Raw genomic sequence first — 20136 nt, forward strand, 5'->3', positions numbered from 1 at the left:
TTGATCACGAGTGTGCAAAATCTGAGGGCGATATGCTGTACTAAGAAAATAAATGAATGAAAAAGTAAGCAGTATACCCTGGAACACATACTTATACCCACTCAGTAATATGTACTCTGGAGTTATATGACTCAGATGTGACCAGTGTAAAATAGCATATTTCCCACCTAGGTCAATTTGCTAATGATACTTTGGTTTGGATTGGTTGCCAATGTGAACTAAATGTTTACATTCATGACACTGCTTAGAAATGAACATTGCTCCATACCTTCACTGACATGAACATGCACCGAGACTTGTTCATCCAAGGCACGTGGTATTTCTATTCCACACTTGTACTGCCCCTCATCATCCTTGGTGAGGTCTGTCATAGTGATGTAAAATGTGCCCTCTGTTTTATTATCTCTGATAGAGATCTTGCCGTGAGTATCTGTGCCACCTGTTTTCACCAGGGTAGAACATGGAAGCAGCAGCTTGCCTTTGCACCAGTATTTGACAGAGTCAGTGTACGATTTGTGATATTTACACCGGACTGTTACTTTTCCTTTGGTTTGGTTTATCACGTACATCGGAGCCTGGACTGAGAATGAAAAATGAAAGAAATACATACAGAATTAGATATTCAAGGATGTGGTCACTGAGTCCAAGATCGATCCCTATATCTCAAAAACATTGCTTGTTTTTTATTTTTACACCACATTTTCATATAATATACCAAAATGCAACTCTCTTTCCAAAGGCTTATGCATTAGGAGCTCTTTAAAAGTAAAAAAAACCAAAGCAATTGATATTCAATAAAATAATAATAAGGTACTGTTCACCATGCACATACTGCTTTATATAAATATTTTCTGAAATTACCGAGAACTTCATTTTGGGGTGATCATTTGCTCATGCACCTCCAGAACATGTCTCAATGCTCTGAGCTCAACAGCCATTTCCTGTGATAAATAGCACTATGAAAAATCTCTATGAAAAATAGTACCTTTTTTGACACTGATGTGCACCACACTTGTTTGATCATACACAAACCAACCAGGGATAGATATTCCACACTGGTACCATCCATCGTCATCCTCTTTGAGATCCTTCATAGTTACAGTGAAGACTTTCACTGCTTTATTATCAGTAATCGTCATTCTGTTGTCGTTGGTTGTGCCGTCAGACTTTACCAAAGACCCCTTACCCCACTTGTCTCTGGACCAGTATTTCACATTCTCAACATAATTTGTATATCTACATGAGACTGTCAGGCTGTCTCCCACCAAGGCCCTCTCCTCCCCTGGACCCCATACAACTACAGAGTAGGCACCTAAAGAAAAAGCACAAACAAGTGTTTTGTATTTATGTGTATCCATTTTATAACTATGCCAAAAATGTTTTACATTGATACTTTACCATAGATACTTTGTACATCTGCTCAAACAACATTGATTTGTCCTGAATGTTTTCTCAGTGAATGATGGCACAGTAATTGCAGAGGCCATAATTCAGCACCTTATCACAATTACATTACTTAATGCAACTATAACAGATTTACAGGTTATATGAACTCATATACAAGAGCTTACCACTGACATGCACGTGAGGTAATTATAGGCCATATCTTAAGCAAACTATTTTCTTTCAGTTTCCATACTTCTGCTAGACAGTAATTGTGTGGATAAAATTTGAAGTTCATTAAAACCCTGGCATTGCAGAAACTACTAGTACTTTTGTCTTGTACTAAAATAATGAATTATATCAGCCTTTCAACATCAGTGTAAAATTTGAGCAGAACAATGGGAAGATGTCCATGTTTACCTGTGAGGAAAGATAGGACAAAAGCTAGCCTCATTGCTGGTGGAGCTGAAGGCTTCTGTTCTTCAGTGGAGATTGTGTCTGAGAGAAACAGGAACTATTTCTGTGTCTTATGTTCTTCTGGCTGGGTGTATGTAGTTATAAACTGAGTAAAGGAAATTACATGCAAATATAGCAAGAGTGTAGCTGTAGGATACTGACTCTGGTACTGACCTGTTCATATGGACCATTTTATGATTAATACGTATATTATGCATTGTAATATATGATGTCATATCGTATACTGTACATCATCTATATGTATACTTCACCACTATTGCTGGATGTGTATATACTGATCCATGTACAAATGTGTGTGTGCATGTATGTGACTCATGTGTGTGTGACTCGTGTTGTGGAAGATAACAGGCAGTGCTGAGTGTATGGTTGATTGGTAACTTCATAGCAGTGAGGAATACGTGGGCACCCCATGGATTCATCATTGGTTCTCTGTGATTCTCCCCTATTATCTGCACTATGTCCAGTAATCTGTAGCACATTCTGTTTCAATGTCTGGTGGACGCAATAGTAGCAAGCATTTCCTGTTTGGTAAGCGAGGCTTTATGCCTCTGCACCTCTCTGTTTCTCAGCAGGCCACAAGAAGCAGAAACTACTTTCTTCTGCTTTCTGAGGACGGGGTAACCACACATCTGGCGGAGATGGAGGCAGCTGAACAAGAACAAGTTAAGTGTGGCTACTGCAAGGAGGATACAATTTCCATTTAAATAAGACAAGAACCAACAAACAAGAAGATTTAAAATAATCTGGGGGTGCACAAAGCCCCAACAAAATAAACAAAACCAATTCAATATTCAATAAACTCTAAAATTAAATAGATTAATAATTATTATTTTGAACAGTTTTAAAATAAAGCAACACAAATACATTTATATTCCCAAGAGCCAGAGGAAAAGTTCATTTTAAAGGATATGCAAAGTAAATTTAGGTTTGTGGTTGCTTCCGAGTAGTGCGTAGGTAGGAACTTCAGAACAGTGTTGTAATCTAAATGTAGTTTCTGGGTTGACTACCGGGTAAGGCAGCAGATTTGGTGTTTTGACGTCACATGCCCGGAATTGCTCCTGTTGCCACAGGATAGCAGAAATCTAGGAAGTAAAGAGCAATACACCATCTTAGTATCAGCACACACAGCTGGGAGCCCATTCACTCGGAAACTTTGCCAGAACATCGATCATCCCTTTTTGGTGGAGATTGAGCACGAAGTCGACAACCGTGGAGCACTCGCTACAGCTCCCGGTGACAGAGAAACACAGAGACAAACAGCGGGTCAAGCAACAGCAGTTTGGAAAAAACGCTGCAAGATCGCTCACGCAGCCAAAGTGCCAGGAAATGGATCGTCCCTTTTAGGCAGGATCAGTAGGCAGAAAATGGCTCTCCAGGTTGTGGCAGTCGACAGACCGGTAGGAGCATCGGGCGGGTGGCAGATTGTGTGGGGAGACTGACCCATTCCTCAAGTCTCAAGTCAACTGATGGTGATAATTCAATAAAGCTGGCAGTGATATCAGGGGGAAGATGGGAAAGAGAGAACAGGGACAAAAAAGTGCCAAAACAAACGGCCCTCATGGTTTATGAACAGCGAGGCGAGGTGTCCATTATTAGTGGTAAACCAGACCACCCAGTCCTGACAGCGGCTGAGCCTTTTGCCTTGAGTGCTCCGCTCATAGCAGCGTAACTCGGGTTCGTCTGTTCCATCCTCTGGGTTAAGCACAACCCCCTCTGGTGGCTCAAGGCCCCCAGCTAGCTCCTGCACCTGTTGAGGTTCCTGTTCAATTGATGCAGGCCCCCCTTGTGGATTCAGTTCAATTGATGCAGGCCCTCCTCAGGCTAATAACTAGCTGGCTCTGGATTAATAGTGGGTGCCACTATTTCCTTTTACTAAAGGAAAGAGAACTAGCGGATGATAGCCGGAACTGGGGATGAGGGAGCAGAAAGCACCACAGGGGTACCTGGAGTAGGACCATATTTGCCCTCTGGACACAGACAAGCCGTTCTGGCCGTACTTGTGTTACCACTGGTCAGCTGGTAGTCGTGCATGTTGACTGAACAGCACATAGTGAGGGGACAGACCGGTACTACTGTGAGTGGTGTTATTGTAGACCTGAACTAGAGTTGGGAGCTAACAGGGCCATTGGGAATTAAACTCTTGGCCGATCGTACAAAGCAAAGAGAGAAGCGTTTGGGGTGGTACGCCGTGGTGTGAACCTTGTGCTCCTATAAATAGTGCATAGGTGACTCAAGCTGACCTGACAGCTGGCATCAGGTAGGACTCAAAGTGACTCTTTCGGTCAGTGAAAATTATTTTGGGGCAGTTGAGAGGTTGGAGAGGACGATAGGACAGCCTTTGCTGTAGTTGTGATATCTTTTGTATTTTGTGTAACTAAATGGAAAAATTAGTCATTGAACAAACTTAACATAGGTCTTAATGGGAGACCAGGCTTGCACTTGGTAAACGGTTGGCATTTATATAGCACCTTTATCCAAATTGATGCTTCTCATTCACCCATTCATACACACACTCACACACCAACGGCGATTGGCTGCCATGCAAGGCACCAACCAGCTCATCAGGAGCAATTGGGGATTAGGTGTGTTGCTCAGGGACATACCCAGGATGGGTTCAAACCTGCAACTCTCTGACTGCTCTTACTGTCACAACGGTGGAACAGAGGAACCATGCGCAGAGGGATGTAGCGGAAACAATGGCAGGTTTAATAGAGGCAGATGAAGGGGCAGACAGAGCATAATGAAAATGCAGGCTGGGTACAAAAACAGGTAATCAGTGCAAATATGCGAAAGTACAAAAGCATGAAACTAGCAAAGTGCAGCTGAAAAGGACAGGTATAAATACACAGGGGAATGAGACAACCTAGGCGGGGCATGGGAGTGAGGGCGGTCTAACTAATAAACATCAGGTGAGACACATAAAAGGGCAATAATACAATAATGAGGCACGCACGAAGATGGTTGAATGGTTGAATTCCATTCTGTTGCAGTATCCTACCCTACTAACCTTTTTATTGCAGTTATCTATCGCCCTCCAGGGCCCCTGGGAAGCTTCCTTGATGAGCTAGACACCCTTCTCAGCTCCTTCCCTGAGGATGACACCCCGCTGATTCTCCTTGGAGACTTCAACATCCACCTTGAAGCCTCCCAGGCTGCTGCCTTCCTACCGCTACTCCACTCCTTCGGCCTCTCCCTGCAACACTCTCCTCCAACCCACAAGGCGGGCAATGTCCTAGACCTTGTCTTTGTGAGGAACTGCTCATGCTCTGATTTCACGGTTACCCCTCTGCATACATCTGATCACCACTTCATCTCATTCTCCCTCCCTCTTCCTCCCCATCCTCCTCCCCCTCCTCCCACCTACCCTTCCTCAGCCCGCCGTAACCTCCGCTCCCTCTCACCCTCTTCCTTTGCCACCACTGTCACCGCCTCACTCCCCTCTCTCGAATCCTTCTCCAAACTCCCCGCTGACTCTGCATCTGCCGCCCTTCTTTCATCTCTCTCCTCTGCTTTTGACTCCCTCTGTCCCCCTGTCTCAAAGCCGCCTCGCACATCCCCCCCGTCCCCTTGGATATCTGACACCCTCCGTACCTCCAGGGCCAGCCTCCGCGCAGCAGAGAGGAAGTGGGGGAAATCCAGAGACGCTTCAGACCTAACAACTTACCAGTCTCTCCTGGCGGCATTCTCTTCCGCTGTCACTGCCGCCAAAGCTAAATACTATCAAACACAAATTCAGAACTCCGTGTAAGCCAGTCCTAAGTAACATTTGGTCTCATGCGCTGGTCAGCTTGCTGACCTCCCTCTCCTGGAGCATACATTGTTAGCCCCCACCGTTGGCACACATGCCTGTGGGGGAGAGCTAGAGAAGGATTCTTAGAGGCGCCTTCTTGGGCCCTGGAGGCCCCCCTTTTCTCACATTCCTACAGGATTTGAGTACAGGAGTACTGGAGAGGGCATAAAGATGTTTCATGATAATCCCAGGTCAGAATATAGTGATGTTTGGTGTTATTCTGATTGGTTCAGTGCGACTGGTGTAATGGTCTAGTTTTTGTAACAGTCTACCTTTGATATCATAACCATTCAGGAGCCGAGGGGAAACTGGGCAAGAGCTGTCTCTGTAGAAGCCATGTGTTAGCCCCCTGCCTGGTGGGCCTGGCTGTAAATTATAGATGGGTGACTCACTTTTAGGGTCAAGAACTCTAAGGCCTGGATTTCGGAGATAAGGAGACGAAACCAAACAGTCTGGGATGTCTCCTTTCCTTTCATTCACCCAAATCAGGTTTATCCAAAAGGTATATTACCATGAGAGGCACAAAGACATATTTACAGCATAATGCAGTTATCATGAAAACTCCCAACTACAGCATTCATAGATATGATGGGGCGGCCTGTAGCATGGTGGTTAAGGTCAGGAAGGGCTGCCATGTGTGAGGGGCCTGAGAGCTGGGGTTCCAATGTTGTTTAGACTACCTGTTGGGGAGTTAAGATGTATGAGTGGTCCAAGGCCAGTTGGGTCATGGGAAAAGAATCCTCCCGAACATTGGTGACCTCCCTGTGACCCCATACCTGGTCACTTCCAAGGGGGAAGACTCCGGACAATGCCACAGTGCCCTCATTTGGGCACTGCTGTCATTACACCGGTGACTGCTCTCTTAGATTAAATATTCAAAACTGCTATTAAGATAGTAAATAGACCCGGTAACACCTTGAAAACATTGCCCATGTGATCCTTGTATTATTGCATTAAGTCTTATGTAATGGTAACAGGAATTGCATGTAAAATGGATAATCAGGAGGGAAGTTTCATGATAACTGCAACATAATAAAACATAAGGGTAATCTGTTTGGTATGGATGTGATCTGATAAAATCAAGGAATCGGATGAGATACATTTCATACCAAATGGAATTTAATAAACTATAATTTCAGTATCCCAAGGGAAAACCTACACGTCCTCTCCTGGTAATCATCTCATTTTCCCTACTCAACAACCCGCAACGGTGGGGGTCTAAATTCCAGATTTGACCACCCCTCCGGGTTGATTTATGGCACTGCCGCCTGGTTCCAAACGTATGATTTGGCATAAAAGCAAGGGAGACAGACCAATCTGGGAAGATCGTATTCGACTTCCCACACAACATGTCTTGTGTATGTATGTATGTATGTAAGTATCAGGAAGATCGTATTCGACTTTCCATACGGCATATTCTATACTCTGTGTTTGTGTGTAGTCCAAGCAGGCTAGGTATGATTATTTACTCTATTTCTATTCTTAATTTGTGTATTTTATACTTGATTGTGATATTCTAAAGCTAATAACCTACCTGTCTGCGAATAAACTATTTTGTTTGTAACTTGCGTGATCTCCATGACTCTAATTCATCTTGTACCTTTTCAGCCTAAATTACAACTGAAATACTCAGGGGGAAATGGTGGCCAAAAGACTGACCGATCGGCGGGGCGGTACACCTGTGATAGTTCTAAGTTGTGAGGCCAGCAATTTCTGTCCCTTAAAGGGTCGGGCGACGCAAGGCTCTTGTAATCTGGTGCGAAGGGAACCCATGGGCGTTACGATAGCGCCGGTTCCTGCCAAATTAGCTCTAAGGAGCCCAGACAATGCTACGCCGACCTGGGCTCGCAAATATCATGGCAGGTTTGCATGTATTGTGTTGATTGGACCGGCAGCCTCTGAGTTCTCCACCGAACTGAGATTTCAGCAGTAATGCTAATCCCGGGAGCATCTATTGAGTAATGGTGGCGCAGGTACAAGTCGAATGTAATCACTCCCGAGGTCCGCGTAAGTTGCAAACCCAAATTTCTAAATTATATTTTAAATGGAGTCAGATAAACGAGTAAAACTATAGTAACCACTAAGCGTACAATACGGCCCCGTTTGAGAACGGAGAATATTAAGAATTGTACTGATCCGTTTCTGGCCAGCTATAAACGGGATATGGGGCAGGTCAATCCATATCCGACCCATGGCAACGGACCCAGTATATTCTTAAACATAATTGTGCTCTGTTCTTGTACGGAGGATAATAATTAACCCAACTAATGTTCTCCCAGCAACGCCAGAAGGAGAAGCACGCAAATCCCCCTTCGGCCCCCGCTAAATTCCGTCATTGGGTTAGCTGTGGGGTTTTACATCCGGTTCTAACCTCCGGAAACTTTTCTCTATTTTCTCCTCTCTCCTCAACGCACCGGCTCCTCCTCCTCAGTCCTCATTCGCTGCTGATGACTTTGCTGATTTCTTCGATGAGAAGGTCACAGTCATCCGCAGATCCTTTACAACCACCGCCCCCCTCACTGTGCCCTTCCCCCCCTCTAGGCCCATCCCTTCTTTTTCTACTTTCTCCCCCCTTACAGACTCTGATGTTTCTCAACTCCTGCTCTCCCACCGCCCCACAACCTGTGCCCTTGACCCTATCCCCTCTTCTCTTCTCCAAACTATCACACCTGACATTCTCCCATTTGTCACCTCCCTTGTCAACTCCTCCCTGTCTTCCGGCTGTTTTCCGGCATCTTCCAAGAGGGCCCACATCACTCCGCTGCTAAAAAAGCCTACTCTGGATCCCTCCATCATCCAGAACTACCGCCCAGTATCTCTTCTTCCTTTCCTTTCTAAAACTATAGAACGAGCCGCTTCTACTCAACTTTCTTCTTTCTTTTCTAACAACAACCTGCTAGACCCCCATCAGTCTGGCTTCAGATCCGGCCACTCGACAGAGACTGCACTCCTCTCCGTCAGTCACTCCATGCCGCACGAGCAGCCTCCCTCTCCTCTGTCCTCATTCTTCTAGATCTCTCTGCTGCCTTCGACACTGTGGATCACTCCATCCTCCTGTCTGCCCTGTCAGCAACGGGCATCTGTGGCACAGCCCTGGACTGGATTGAGTCCTACCTCTCTGGTCGCTCCTTCCAGGTTGCCTGGGCTGGTTCGGTATCGACACCTCGGCCCCTCGCCACAGGAGTTCCCCAGGGCTCAGTCCTAGGCCCGCTTCTTTTTTCTCTTTACACTCGCTCCCTTGGCCCTGTGATCACTGCACATGGGCTATCCTATCACTGCTACGCGGACGATACCCAACTCTTTGTCTCGTTCCCGCCGTCTGATACGCAGGTTTCAGCCCGCATCTCTGCTTGCCTGAGGGACATCCAGAGCTGGATGGACAACCACCATCTAAAGCTCAACCCAGGCAAGACTGAAATGATATTCATCCCTGCTAATACCTCTCCCCATCTGGATCTCTCCATTTCCCTCGGGGATACCACACTCACGCCCTCACCCAGTGCAAGGAACCTCGGCGTGGTGATGGACAGCAGACTGTCCCTTTTCCGAGAACATTGCGGCGGTGACCCGGTCATGCAGGTTCTTCCTATACAACATACGGAGAATCCGCCCCTTTCTCACCCCCTACTCGACCCAGCTCCTGGTCCAAGCGATGGTTCTGTCCCGCCTGGACTACTGCAATTCCCTCTTGGCTGGCCTCCCAGCATCCGCCATCAGACCCCTCCAACTTATCCAGAAGGCAGCAGCTCGTCTGGTCTTCAACCTTCCCAAATACTCGCACGTCACCCCCCTGCTTACTACCCTCCACTGGCTGCCTGTCATGGCTCGCATCAAATTCAAAACATTGGTGCTAGCCTTCCAAGCAGTTAAGGGGTCTTCCCCAGCTAATCTACAAAAATCATCAGACCCTACACCCCTGCCAAACCTCTTCGTTCAGCCTCCACAGGCCGCTTGGCACCTCCCCCTCTCCGAACCTCCACCTCACGCTCACGACTGCTGTCTGTTCTGGCTCCACGGTGGTGGAACGAACTCCCCGTTGAGGTCAGAACTGTAGAATCTCTCCCCACCTTCAAACGCAAGCTGAAGACACACCTCTTCAAGCAGCACCTCTCCCCATCCCTCCCTACCTCCCTGTGAACCTTAATTGTTGTCTCTGTGACTTGCTTTGTGTATCAGTATTTTTTAGTTGGCTAGGTAAGCAGTGTTTTCATAGTTAACTTTGGTCACTTTTGCTCTGTTTGTTTGTTTCTTGTTTAAAAAAAAAAAAAAAAAAAAAAAAAAAATTGGCCCTCGTCCTTATCTTTGTTATACAGGTAGCAGTTCAAATTGTACTTCCCTCTAGGGTCTTTCAGCGAACTTATCCCTGGTTATGGATATGCACTTTGTTGTACGTCGCTCTGGATAAGAGCGTCTGCCAAATGCCAATAATGTAATGTAATGTAATGTAAAAGATGCGGACTGGATTCACAAAGACACACATGAAATACAAATGGCTCCGGACTAGGGAGTGGACAATTGCACAGAGTTAAAGAACATAGTGATAGGGGAGAGCAGGTGCAAAACTTCGCTGAATCAAGGCAGACAATCACAGATAGAACAAGGAGGTGGAGCTACAGAACAGTGCAGAAATAGACAATATTAATATGTTAGTTCCGTGATTAAACTATAAATCCCAAAACTAGTGAATGTTACTTTGTTAGTTAGACAAACATATTAGTGTGTTAATGTAATTAGTACCGTACAAATTCTGTATTAGTTGGGATTAGTATATTAGTGCTATCTATAAACATGAAATGGAGACAAAGCAGGAAGAAAGAAAATTGAGACTGAGAAGGAATTGTGGGAAACCGGAAAATGACGAAACCTGAAAGTGAAGCAGGCAGACAGGGAACTGACTCGGGCTGAGAAAACATTAAGACTCAGACATCACAGGGGAAGACGAGTGCAAAAACTAATAAATGAAAACAGAAAATCAGACATGAAAATGAAAAATAATAAATTACAAACACACAGAATAAACTAACCAACAAAACATGACACTTACCCCCCAGCCAATGTCACACTTCCTACTGCAAATGATCCCACCTCCTCTCTTTCTTCATTGGGCACCTGATAGAACCAATCACATCTGATGCTGCCCTCAGAACACATTCCAATATATACAACTCCTATGTGAAAGTATTCGCAGGACCATCACAACGAACAGACAACTGTGGGTGAGGTCTGTGGAGAGCCTGTTTTTGTTTTTCAGTGTGGCAGGTGGGAGGGTCTGCTTGGGGCAGTAAGGGGTTGATGTACAAGGCTGGGAAATCAAGGTAGGTGTATATAGGGGTGCCAAGGTATAGGGTGTTAGAGAAAGGGAGAAGGGGAGAGGGTGCTTGATTAATTATTTTTGGGCAGGTTGAGCTGGCTTCTTGGATCAGTATGAAGATGGTGTGGGCGGTGTATCCCCCAGCTAACACTAATTGGATAAGATAGGGTACAATTGGCTACCAAATTCGGAGAAAACAAGGGAATTGTTAAAGGGAAAAATTATTTGAAAAAAATTACAGTTGGATTCGTACAGACCATTGTCAATTTAAAAAGAAGCATCTTTATTACCAAATTCAGAGGGAAATTTAAAATTTTGAGTTTTCATTAAATGTCATTCTTATTATGATTATGTCATATGCAAGTACACATTTTGATGAGCAACATTTGGTGAAGATCCGGATGACTGAACGTCAGAGTGTTCCCATATAAATTTGACCCAGGTGTGAATAATAAAAACAAGAACATCTTGGTGTGTTTCATGTTCAGTGAGAGTCGAGGGCCTATCTTGCAGTGTTGATAGTAGAGTACAGAACTTGGTCCGCTGGAGGCGTCCGTGTGCGCTGCTGTAAATCCACTACTGAGTACAAACAGACACTCGGCTCCAGCGCACTGTCCTCGCTCATTGGTCTGTCATTGGTCACTTCTTCGTAGGTCAGTTCATTGGCTGCTGGGGACTGTAACGTCGGTTCATTGGCTGCTGGGGGCTGTGACAGGGCGGAAATGATGGTAAGCCTCGACTTTAGGGGCATTCCTAAAGGCCTTTAGAAACATTAATGAAAGTGTTAACCCTTGTGTAGTCTTAAAATTCTTTATACTCCCCTTGTCCTAATGGTCAGAAATGACCCGCCCTCTCTAAACTCCTAAAATAAAGCAGCTCAATGTTATTTTAAACCCCAAATCTATTTTGCATGAAGAAACAACCTGTCACTCATCACAAACTATGACATCAAATTTCAAGTTTAAATTTATTTTCATTTCTTTGCTGTTAAACATAGTGGCTGGTATTTTTTACCCTTAAGACAACACAAGAGTTAAGACTCCTTATATTATGCATATGACTGTAGACTTTATAAAAGTGACAATACCACTACCCACGTTATTCAATGCAAGGCAAGTAAAAAATATAACACAGATATTATTTTCTTTGAAATGTTCATGAATATTTTAAAGGAGATCATAGATTGCTTGGGAATTTCGAAGAAGACGTTCTCGAAATCAAAGATCAAAGTACCTTTCCCCCTTTGTCTGCCACATCTGGTCTTACGTTTCCTGAAATGAAATGAAGTTTAGACTCATGTGACTGCAAACATGTTCAAACAGCAGCAGCAGTGGTACCACAATAAATTAATATTGTTTTATTATAAATAGTTATGGCTGCAATGTTTGAAGAAGCGTAGCATTTCAGTGATATATTTTACACGGTAAAAAAGTTTTTTTGCAGTGTCACCAGGAACTCAAATTTAAAATGTCGTGGAAACATTAAACATTCAATTCCAAATCAAAACATTAACAAATTGTATCAAGTCTGCATTATTCTTTTACAGGAAGCAAAGAAATGGAAATATTAATCAGTTCAAAAAATGGCAGTGTCAACATTTTTCTCTTCAAACTCAAACACTTACTGTATAAACTGAAGAAATCTTTCAAGATTTAACTTCACTTTAAATTACTGAACTAATATTTAGTTGCACATCCATTGTTTTTGATAACTGCTGCGCATCTACGTTGCATTGAGTCAACCAACTTCTGGCACCTAGGAACAGGTATTTCAGCCCAGGATGAACAAACTACATTCCACAGTTCCTATGAATTCCCATACCATGATTTTTGTGCCACCATGCTTCACTGTCTTTACAGTGTACTGTGGCTTGAATTCAGTACCCAGGGGTCATCTGATGTACTATCAATGACCACTGGATCCGAAAAGACCAATTTTACTCTCATCAGTCCACAGAATGTTATGCCATTCCTCTTTGGGCCAATCGATGTGTTCCAAATTTTAACCGATTCTGCACATGTTGTTTTTTCAACAATGGTGCTTTACGGGGGCTTCTTGCTGATAGCTTAGCTTCGATTAAACATCTTCTGACTGTAACAGCACTTATTATTGTAGATTATTGTAGATCTTCTTTGATCTTTCTGGAGCTGGACTATTGGACTATTCTTCAGTCCTAGACCCACTTCTTTTCTCTCTTTACACTCGTTCCCTTGGCCCTGTTATCACTGTCATCTCGCATCAAATTCAATATAATAATATAATATAATATATGATAGCCTTCCAAGCAGTTAAGGGGTCTGCCCCAGCTTACCTCCAAAAAATCATCAGACCCTACACCCCTGCCAGACCTTTTTGTTTGGCCTCCACAGGCCGCTTGGCACCTCCCCCTCTCTGAACTCCCACCTCCCACTCACGACTACTGTTGTTCTGGCTCCATGGTGGTGGAAAGAACTCCCAGTGGAGGTCAGAACTGTAGAATCTCTTTCCATCTTCAAGCGCAAACTGAAGACGCACCTCTTCAAGCTGCACCTCTCCCTGTCCCTCCCTACCTCCCTGTAAACCTTAATTGTTGTCTTTCTGTGATAACAGAAAGTTTGTTTAGTTTGGCTAGGTAAGCAGTGTTTGGCTAGGTAGCGGTTTGTTCATCCATTTGCGTGTTGCGGTATTACAATTAAAAAAAGAAAGAAAAACAAAATAAAAAAAAAAGATGATCAAATAAGCCCTGGTCCTTATCTTTGTTGTGCAGGTAGCAGTTGAAATTGTACTTCCCTCTCAGGTCTTTCAGCGCACTTATCCCTGGTTATGGGTTTGCACTGTTGTACGTTGCTCTGGATAAGAGCGTCTGCCAAATGCCATTAATGTAATGTAATGTAATGTAATATATAAACACCCCTCTGCACTTTAACCTCATATTCATTGTTTCATTTCAAATCCAATTTGCTGGTGTACAGAGCCAAAGGAACAGAAATTGTACCACTGTCCAAATACTTATGGACTGCTCTGCACAGAAGCAGCCATCATGGGATTCACTCTGTCCTTTTCTTTATGTCTCTCCAGAACATGACTTTACCACACACAATGTGATAACCACAAGTGCAGTCACCAAGGAAACAACATTTACACAAGGGTGTATTTGGTATTCACAATACATACTCCCTCAAAGAAAGAATGAACAAGTGAATCTTGAAGAAGTCAATCTCCAAACAGTAGAGAAAAGTCTCCAACAAACAGCGAGCCCAAACTTCATGTATTCTTATTCTAAACTACCCTGCAAGTGAGCAGCCATCAATAATAATCATACCACCTGGAAGGGGAAAATAATCACAAGTGCTTTTCCACACAGAAAATAGACAATTTCTGTCATATAATGATGAACTTACGTTTGATCTTGCACACGATAAGAGCAGCCACACAGCAGAGCAGGAGGAGAACCCCAAAGGAAACAGCGAGTGGGACCAACATAGACGGAGACTTCCTATCACCGAGACAAACACTCACATGATCGGTTATGTCAACATATTTATTTACACTGGTGACTAATGGAGAGTGCTTTGTTCTAGGTTATCCATCTGTGCTAGTGGTAAATGGTAGGCATCGTGCCTTTAGCCAAAGCGCTGTACAATTGATGCTACTCTTTTACCCATTCACACACACACATCAACAGCGATTGGCTGCCATGCAAGGCACCAACTAGCTCGTGAAGAGCAATTGGGGGTTAGGCATCTTGCTCTTCGAAACACGATCTTCGAAAGACCGGATCAATTGGTAAACCTCCAACTGCCAGAGGACTGCTCTTACCTCTTGAGCCAATTTTGCCCATAATGTAGCTAAGGCTATATTGATGATTAAGTTTATCAGAGATTCTAAGAAAACATTTACTGAATTATTTTGAGGGTACCTTGGTAATATATTGTTATACAGTACTGTGCAAAAGTTTTAGGCAGGTGTGAAAAAATGCTGTAAAATAATAATGCTTTCAAAAATAGAAATGTTAATAGTTATCAATTAACAAAATGCATGAACAAAAGAAGTGAATGAACAGAAAAAATATCTAAATCAAATCAATATTTGGTGTGACCACGCTTTGCCTTCAAAACAGCATCAATTCTTCTACGTATACTTGCTCAAGGTTTTTGAAGGAACTCGGCAGGTAGGTTATTCCAAACATCTTGGAGAACTAGCCACAGTTCTTCTGTGTATTTAGGCAGCCTCAAATGCTTCTGTCTCTTTATGTAATCCCAGACAGACTCCATGATGTTGAAATCAGGGCTCTGTGGGGGCCATACCATCACTTCTAGGACTTAATTACATTGACTGTAAGTTTGGGGTCATTGTCCTGCTGTATAATACATTTATTCAGATAAATCCCTGATGATACTGCATGATGGATAAGTACCATTATTTCTGGCCAAATCACCAACTCCATTTGCTGAAATGCAGCCCCAAACTTGCAAGGAACCTCCACCATGCTTCACTGTTGCCTGCAGAAACTCATTCTTGTACCACTCACCAGCCCTTCGGTGAACAAACTGCCTTCTGCTACAGCCAAATATTTCACATTTTGACTCATCAGTCCAGAGAACCTGCTGCCATTTTTCTGCACCCCAGTTCCTGTGTTTTTGTGCATAGTTGAGTCGCTTGGTCTTGTATCCACGTCAGAGGTATGGCTTTTTAGCCGCAATTCTTCCATGAAGACCACTTCTGACCAGAATTCTCTGCACAAGAGATGGGTGTACCTGGGTCCCACTGCTTTCTGCCAATTCTGAGCTGATGGCACCGCTGGACATCTTCCGATTGCCAAGGGAAGTAAGCATGATGTGTCTTTCATCTGCTCCACTAAGTTTCCTTGGCCGACCACTGTGTTTACGGTCCTCAACATTGCCCGTTTCTTTGTGCTTCTTCAACAGAGCTTGGACAGCACATCTGGAAACCCTTGCTGATGCAGCATAACTGTCTTCAGCCATGCAACCTCACCTTGGAAGCAGACTTTGGCTGCTCCTCACCCAGTTTTAACCCTCGTACACAACTGTTTCTGTTTTAATTAATGATTGTGTTTCAACCTACATCTTAAACTGATGATCATTAGCTCCTGGTATAATTTGTTAATCACACATCTGACTATATGCCTTACAAATTCCCTGACTTTCTGCAAGTGTACCTAGAAGAATGAATTCTGGTTTGATGTCAAAGCGTGGTCACACCAAATATTGATTTGATTTTGATTTTTCTTCTGTTCACTCACTTTGCATTTTTTAAGCCCTGGCCATATTTTCAGAAAAAACGCCTAAAAAGACATACCCAAAGTAAATGAAGAATTGCTCCACAATAGTAAGGTTCATATGCATGTTCTTGGTGTCTATGGACATCTAGGGACCTCAGAGATGTATTCCCAATGTGTGAAAAGATTGTGACTGTTACTATGCCTGAGTAAATTGGAATAAACCAAAGGAGAAATGTGAAATTTCTATCCTCGCCTGTTTTCCCCCCCTATCTGACAGAGGATAACACCATGCCAACAATGATTCCATGTAGACCGATGCCATTGTTCACCTTCAGCAAGTCCTTGACTACAAATGTACCACATTTAGATAGAATTTGAGCAAAGGGCAAAGCCTCCACAAAGGTTTTAGTAAGGATACTACCAGGCGGACACTCAATTTGGCACAATTTGGCACAATTTGGCACCAAAGTGTGCCAACTGGGTTATTTTCCACTTCCAATGGAAACTGGCTGGAAAATACAACTTATGTCCATTACAGGAGTCTATTTCCATCTCCTGGAGCTTTTGGATATTACATTTACCTTGCACAGCCTTGTGCACAGTATAATATCAATAAAAAAACAACAAAATGTATCATTTTGTCTCCAAATGGAGTAGTTTTATTGTACCAACTAAATATGATATACAATAATATAATATCCAAATATAAAGTAAAAACGAATGCCAATGTGCAATATAAAATGTCCACTCCAATAATAGAATAACCAAATATAAAGTGATCAATGTCAATGTGCAATTAGAAAACAAAAATATCACAATTAGTGTAAACAATGTACTCTTGAAAACAACTATTGCACATTCAAATAACGTAAATAGGAACAGTCTTTGCGTTTGCCCACTGCACTCCGTGGCTGTTTCAGGTTCCACTGTAATAACATCCCCTCCCCCTAGGCCTGGGCTTTCTGGGACAGCGTAGTGCGAACAGGTCCTCCTCTTCTGAGGCGATTTAATTCATAGTTGCCGAGTCTGACCGACTCATAATCTCCGCTAAAATCTCGGCCATGTCCTTGTCGGCGTTATACACTTTCACAGCGTCACAGCGTCGAAACACAGCGTCAAATAAAACTCTCTAAATCACCAAAAACTTCCTTTAGCTTGTTTTTTACGCACATCTTTATGCCTGGATGTGAGGTCAGCTGGGTATTGTAGTCTATAGAATGTTTTATCTCATTCGATTCAGTAGCTTCTCCCCTTTCAAAGGACAACAAACATGGCCGCACCGCAGCTGGCTGTTCGACGGTAAAACCATTTCTTTCTACTTGTCCGACATTTGTAAATATCGTGTATTTGCGGTTTTAAGGTTAAAAATCATTTCTAAATGCACTAAAATACATTTTCGATCGTGTTTTGTGACGAACATTTGAACATTAGGGTCTAAACTTTGAGCAACAGTTGAAAATAAACACCATTGCCCTGTTTTATTATGTTTTCTAGTGGATGGATCAAGCCGGTATTTTTTTCGGCCCGCCGGCAGGCCGATCGGGCTTAACAGGTTTAATTGATAAAAATAAACTATTAACATTTCTATTTTTGTACAGTACTGTATAATTACATTTTTTATTTTGTGTCACCCCAATTATGATGCAGCATGGCTATTGTTTACTTACAAATGATTTGTTGGATATGTTGATCCTTCTTGTTTTTGTTTTGAAATCCGATTCTCTTTTTCAGCTGTGGATGCAGGAATTGGTCCTACTTGAGCTGTGGATGTGGTTGTCATTTTAGAATCGACTAGATATTCAAGAAAGGTTAAAATGATATGCATTAAATTAAATATGTATCACCAATGACTTACATCCATCTTCAAATATCCTTTCACAGACCATGATGCAGACCATGACCTGACCTGCATCAACATTCAGGTTCACTGGAACCCGATTATCTTTGTGGGAGGAAGACTGCTTCACTCCACAATAGTACAAGCCTGTGTCGTTTCCTGTGAGGTTTCTGATGGTGATCACAAGCTCTCTGTTGGAAGGGTCATCTCGGATCTGAGTTATGTCTTCTCTTTCTTTGTCATTAGTGTTCACCTCGGGGCTGCAGACATCAGCACCTGAATCTTTACACCAGTATTTAACACTCTTTGTGTAATCTGCAGCATACTGACCTGTGATTGTTTTACTGCCGCTAACCCTGCAATCCGCTAACCCTGACAAGCCCCTCCCTCTGGAGCAGCGAGCCAATTATACCGCTCCACGAGAGCCGCATAATTGGCTTTTGGCAGGACCGGGAATCAAACCCAGGTCCTTGGCGTGAAACTGTTGACTGATTTTCCCACCTTGGTCTATTTGCTAATGATACTTTGGTTTGGATTGGTTGCCAATGTGAACTAAAGGTTTACATTCATTACACTGTTAAGAAAAGAACACTGTTTTGATCGCTCCATACCTTCATTGACTTGAACATGCACCAAGGCTTGTTCATCGAAGCCAAGTGCTATATCTATTCCACACTTGTATTGCCCCTCATCATCCTTGGTGAGGTCCGTCATAGTGATGTAAAATGCGCCCTCTGTTTTATTATCTCTGATAGTGATCCTGCTGTGAGTATCTTCACTGGTACTGACCAGTTTATAACAAGATATCAGCCGATTGACTTTGCACCAGTATTTGACATGGTCGGTGTAAGATTCGTCATATTTACACTGGACCATTACGTTTCCTTTGGTGTTACTTATCACCCTCTCCGGTCCTAATACACTTACAGAGTAGGCTCCTAAAGAAAAAGCACAGAAGTGTTTGGTGTTAATGCTCAACTCTTGTATCCATTTTAGCACTATTTAATGTCGCCTAAATGGTAAAAAAAAAATGGTTTACATTAATGCTGTACATGTGTTCAAACAACATTTATTTGTCATGAATGTGATCTCTGTGAATGATGTCCCAGTTATTACATAGAACATATTCAGCCCCTTACCACAAGCACATTACTTAATTCAACTATAACAGAAAATTTACATGTTACATGAACACATTTGCAAGAGCTTACTTTTGATGTACACTTGAGGTCATTATAAGCCTGATATTAACATTTTATTTTAGTTTCCATACTTCTGCTAGACAGTAATTGTGTGGATAAAATGTGTTGTTCATTAAAACTCTGGCATTGCAGAAACTAACAGTACTTCTTGTACTATAATAATGAATTATATCAGCCTATTAAAATCAGTTTAAAATATTAACAGAACAATGGGAAGATGATTACCTGTGAGAAAGGATAAGACAAAAGCTAGCCTCATTGCTGGTGGAGCTGAAGGCTTCTGTTCTTCAGTGGAGCTTGTGTCTGAGAGAAACAGAAACTATTTATGTGTCCGTTCCGCTTCTGGCTGAGTGTATGTTGTAATAAACTGAGCAAAGGAAATTACATGCAAATACAGCAAGGGTGAAGCTCTTGGATACTGCCCCCACTTGGACTGCGAATCTGGTACTGACCTGTTCATATGGACCATTTTATGATTAATACATATATTATGTATTGTAATATATGATGTAATATAGTATACTGTACATCATCTATATGTATACTTCACCACTATTGCTGGATGTGTATATATTGATCCATGTACAAATGTGTGTGTGCATGTGTGTGACTTGTGTGTGTGACTCGTGTTGTGGAAGATAACATGCAGTGCTGAGTGTATGGCTGCTTGGTAACTTCTTAGCAGTGAGCAATACGTGGGCACCCCCGTGGACTCATCATTGGTTCTCTGTGATTCTCCCCTATCATCTGCACTATGTCCAGTAATCTGTAGCACATTCTGTTTCAATGTCTGGTGGACGCAATAGTAGTGAGCATTTTTGGTTTGGTAAGCGAGGCTTTATGCCTCTGCACCTCTCTCTTTCTCAGCAGGCCAAAAGAAGCAGACGGTCTGTCTTCTGCTTCCTGAGGGTGGGG

General features: G+C 43.0%; 1 protein-coding gene across 1 annotated transcript in view; it reads right to left on the bottom strand.

Annotated features, from left to right (window-relative positions):
* LOC133138612 (polymeric immunoglobulin receptor-like) overlaps positions 1-19572 on the bottom strand; it is a 192544-nt gene extending 172972 nt beyond the window's left edge. Inside the window, exons 1-11 of the mRNA XM_061257520.1 lie at positions 19447-19572; positions 18631-18957; positions 18038-18301; positions 17850-17943; positions 14342-14436; positions 12195-12232; positions 11473-11667; positions 10695-10759; positions 3005-3087; positions 986-1312; positions 269-580 (exon numbers count right to left, since the gene is read on the bottom strand). Coding sequence (XP_061113504.1) covers positions 269-580; positions 986-1312; positions 3005-3087; positions 10695-10759; positions 11473-11667; positions 12195-12232; positions 14342-14436; positions 17850-17943; positions 18038-18301; positions 18631-18957; positions 19447-19480 — 1834 coding nt within the window. The 5' untranslated portion in view covers positions 19481-19572. The remainder of the gene's footprint in view (positions 1-268; positions 581-985; positions 1313-3004; positions 3088-10694; positions 10760-11472; positions 11668-12194; positions 12233-14341; positions 14437-17849; positions 17944-18037; positions 18302-18630; positions 18958-19446) is intronic.
* Between the last annotated feature and the right edge of the window lie 564 nt (positions 19573-20136).

The sequence above is a fragment of the Conger conger genome, chromosome 10, assembly GCF_963514075.1.
Source record: "Conger conger chromosome 10, fConCon1.1, whole genome shotgun sequence".
NCBI lineage: Eukaryota > Metazoa > Chordata > Actinopteri > Anguilliformes > Congridae > Conger > Conger conger.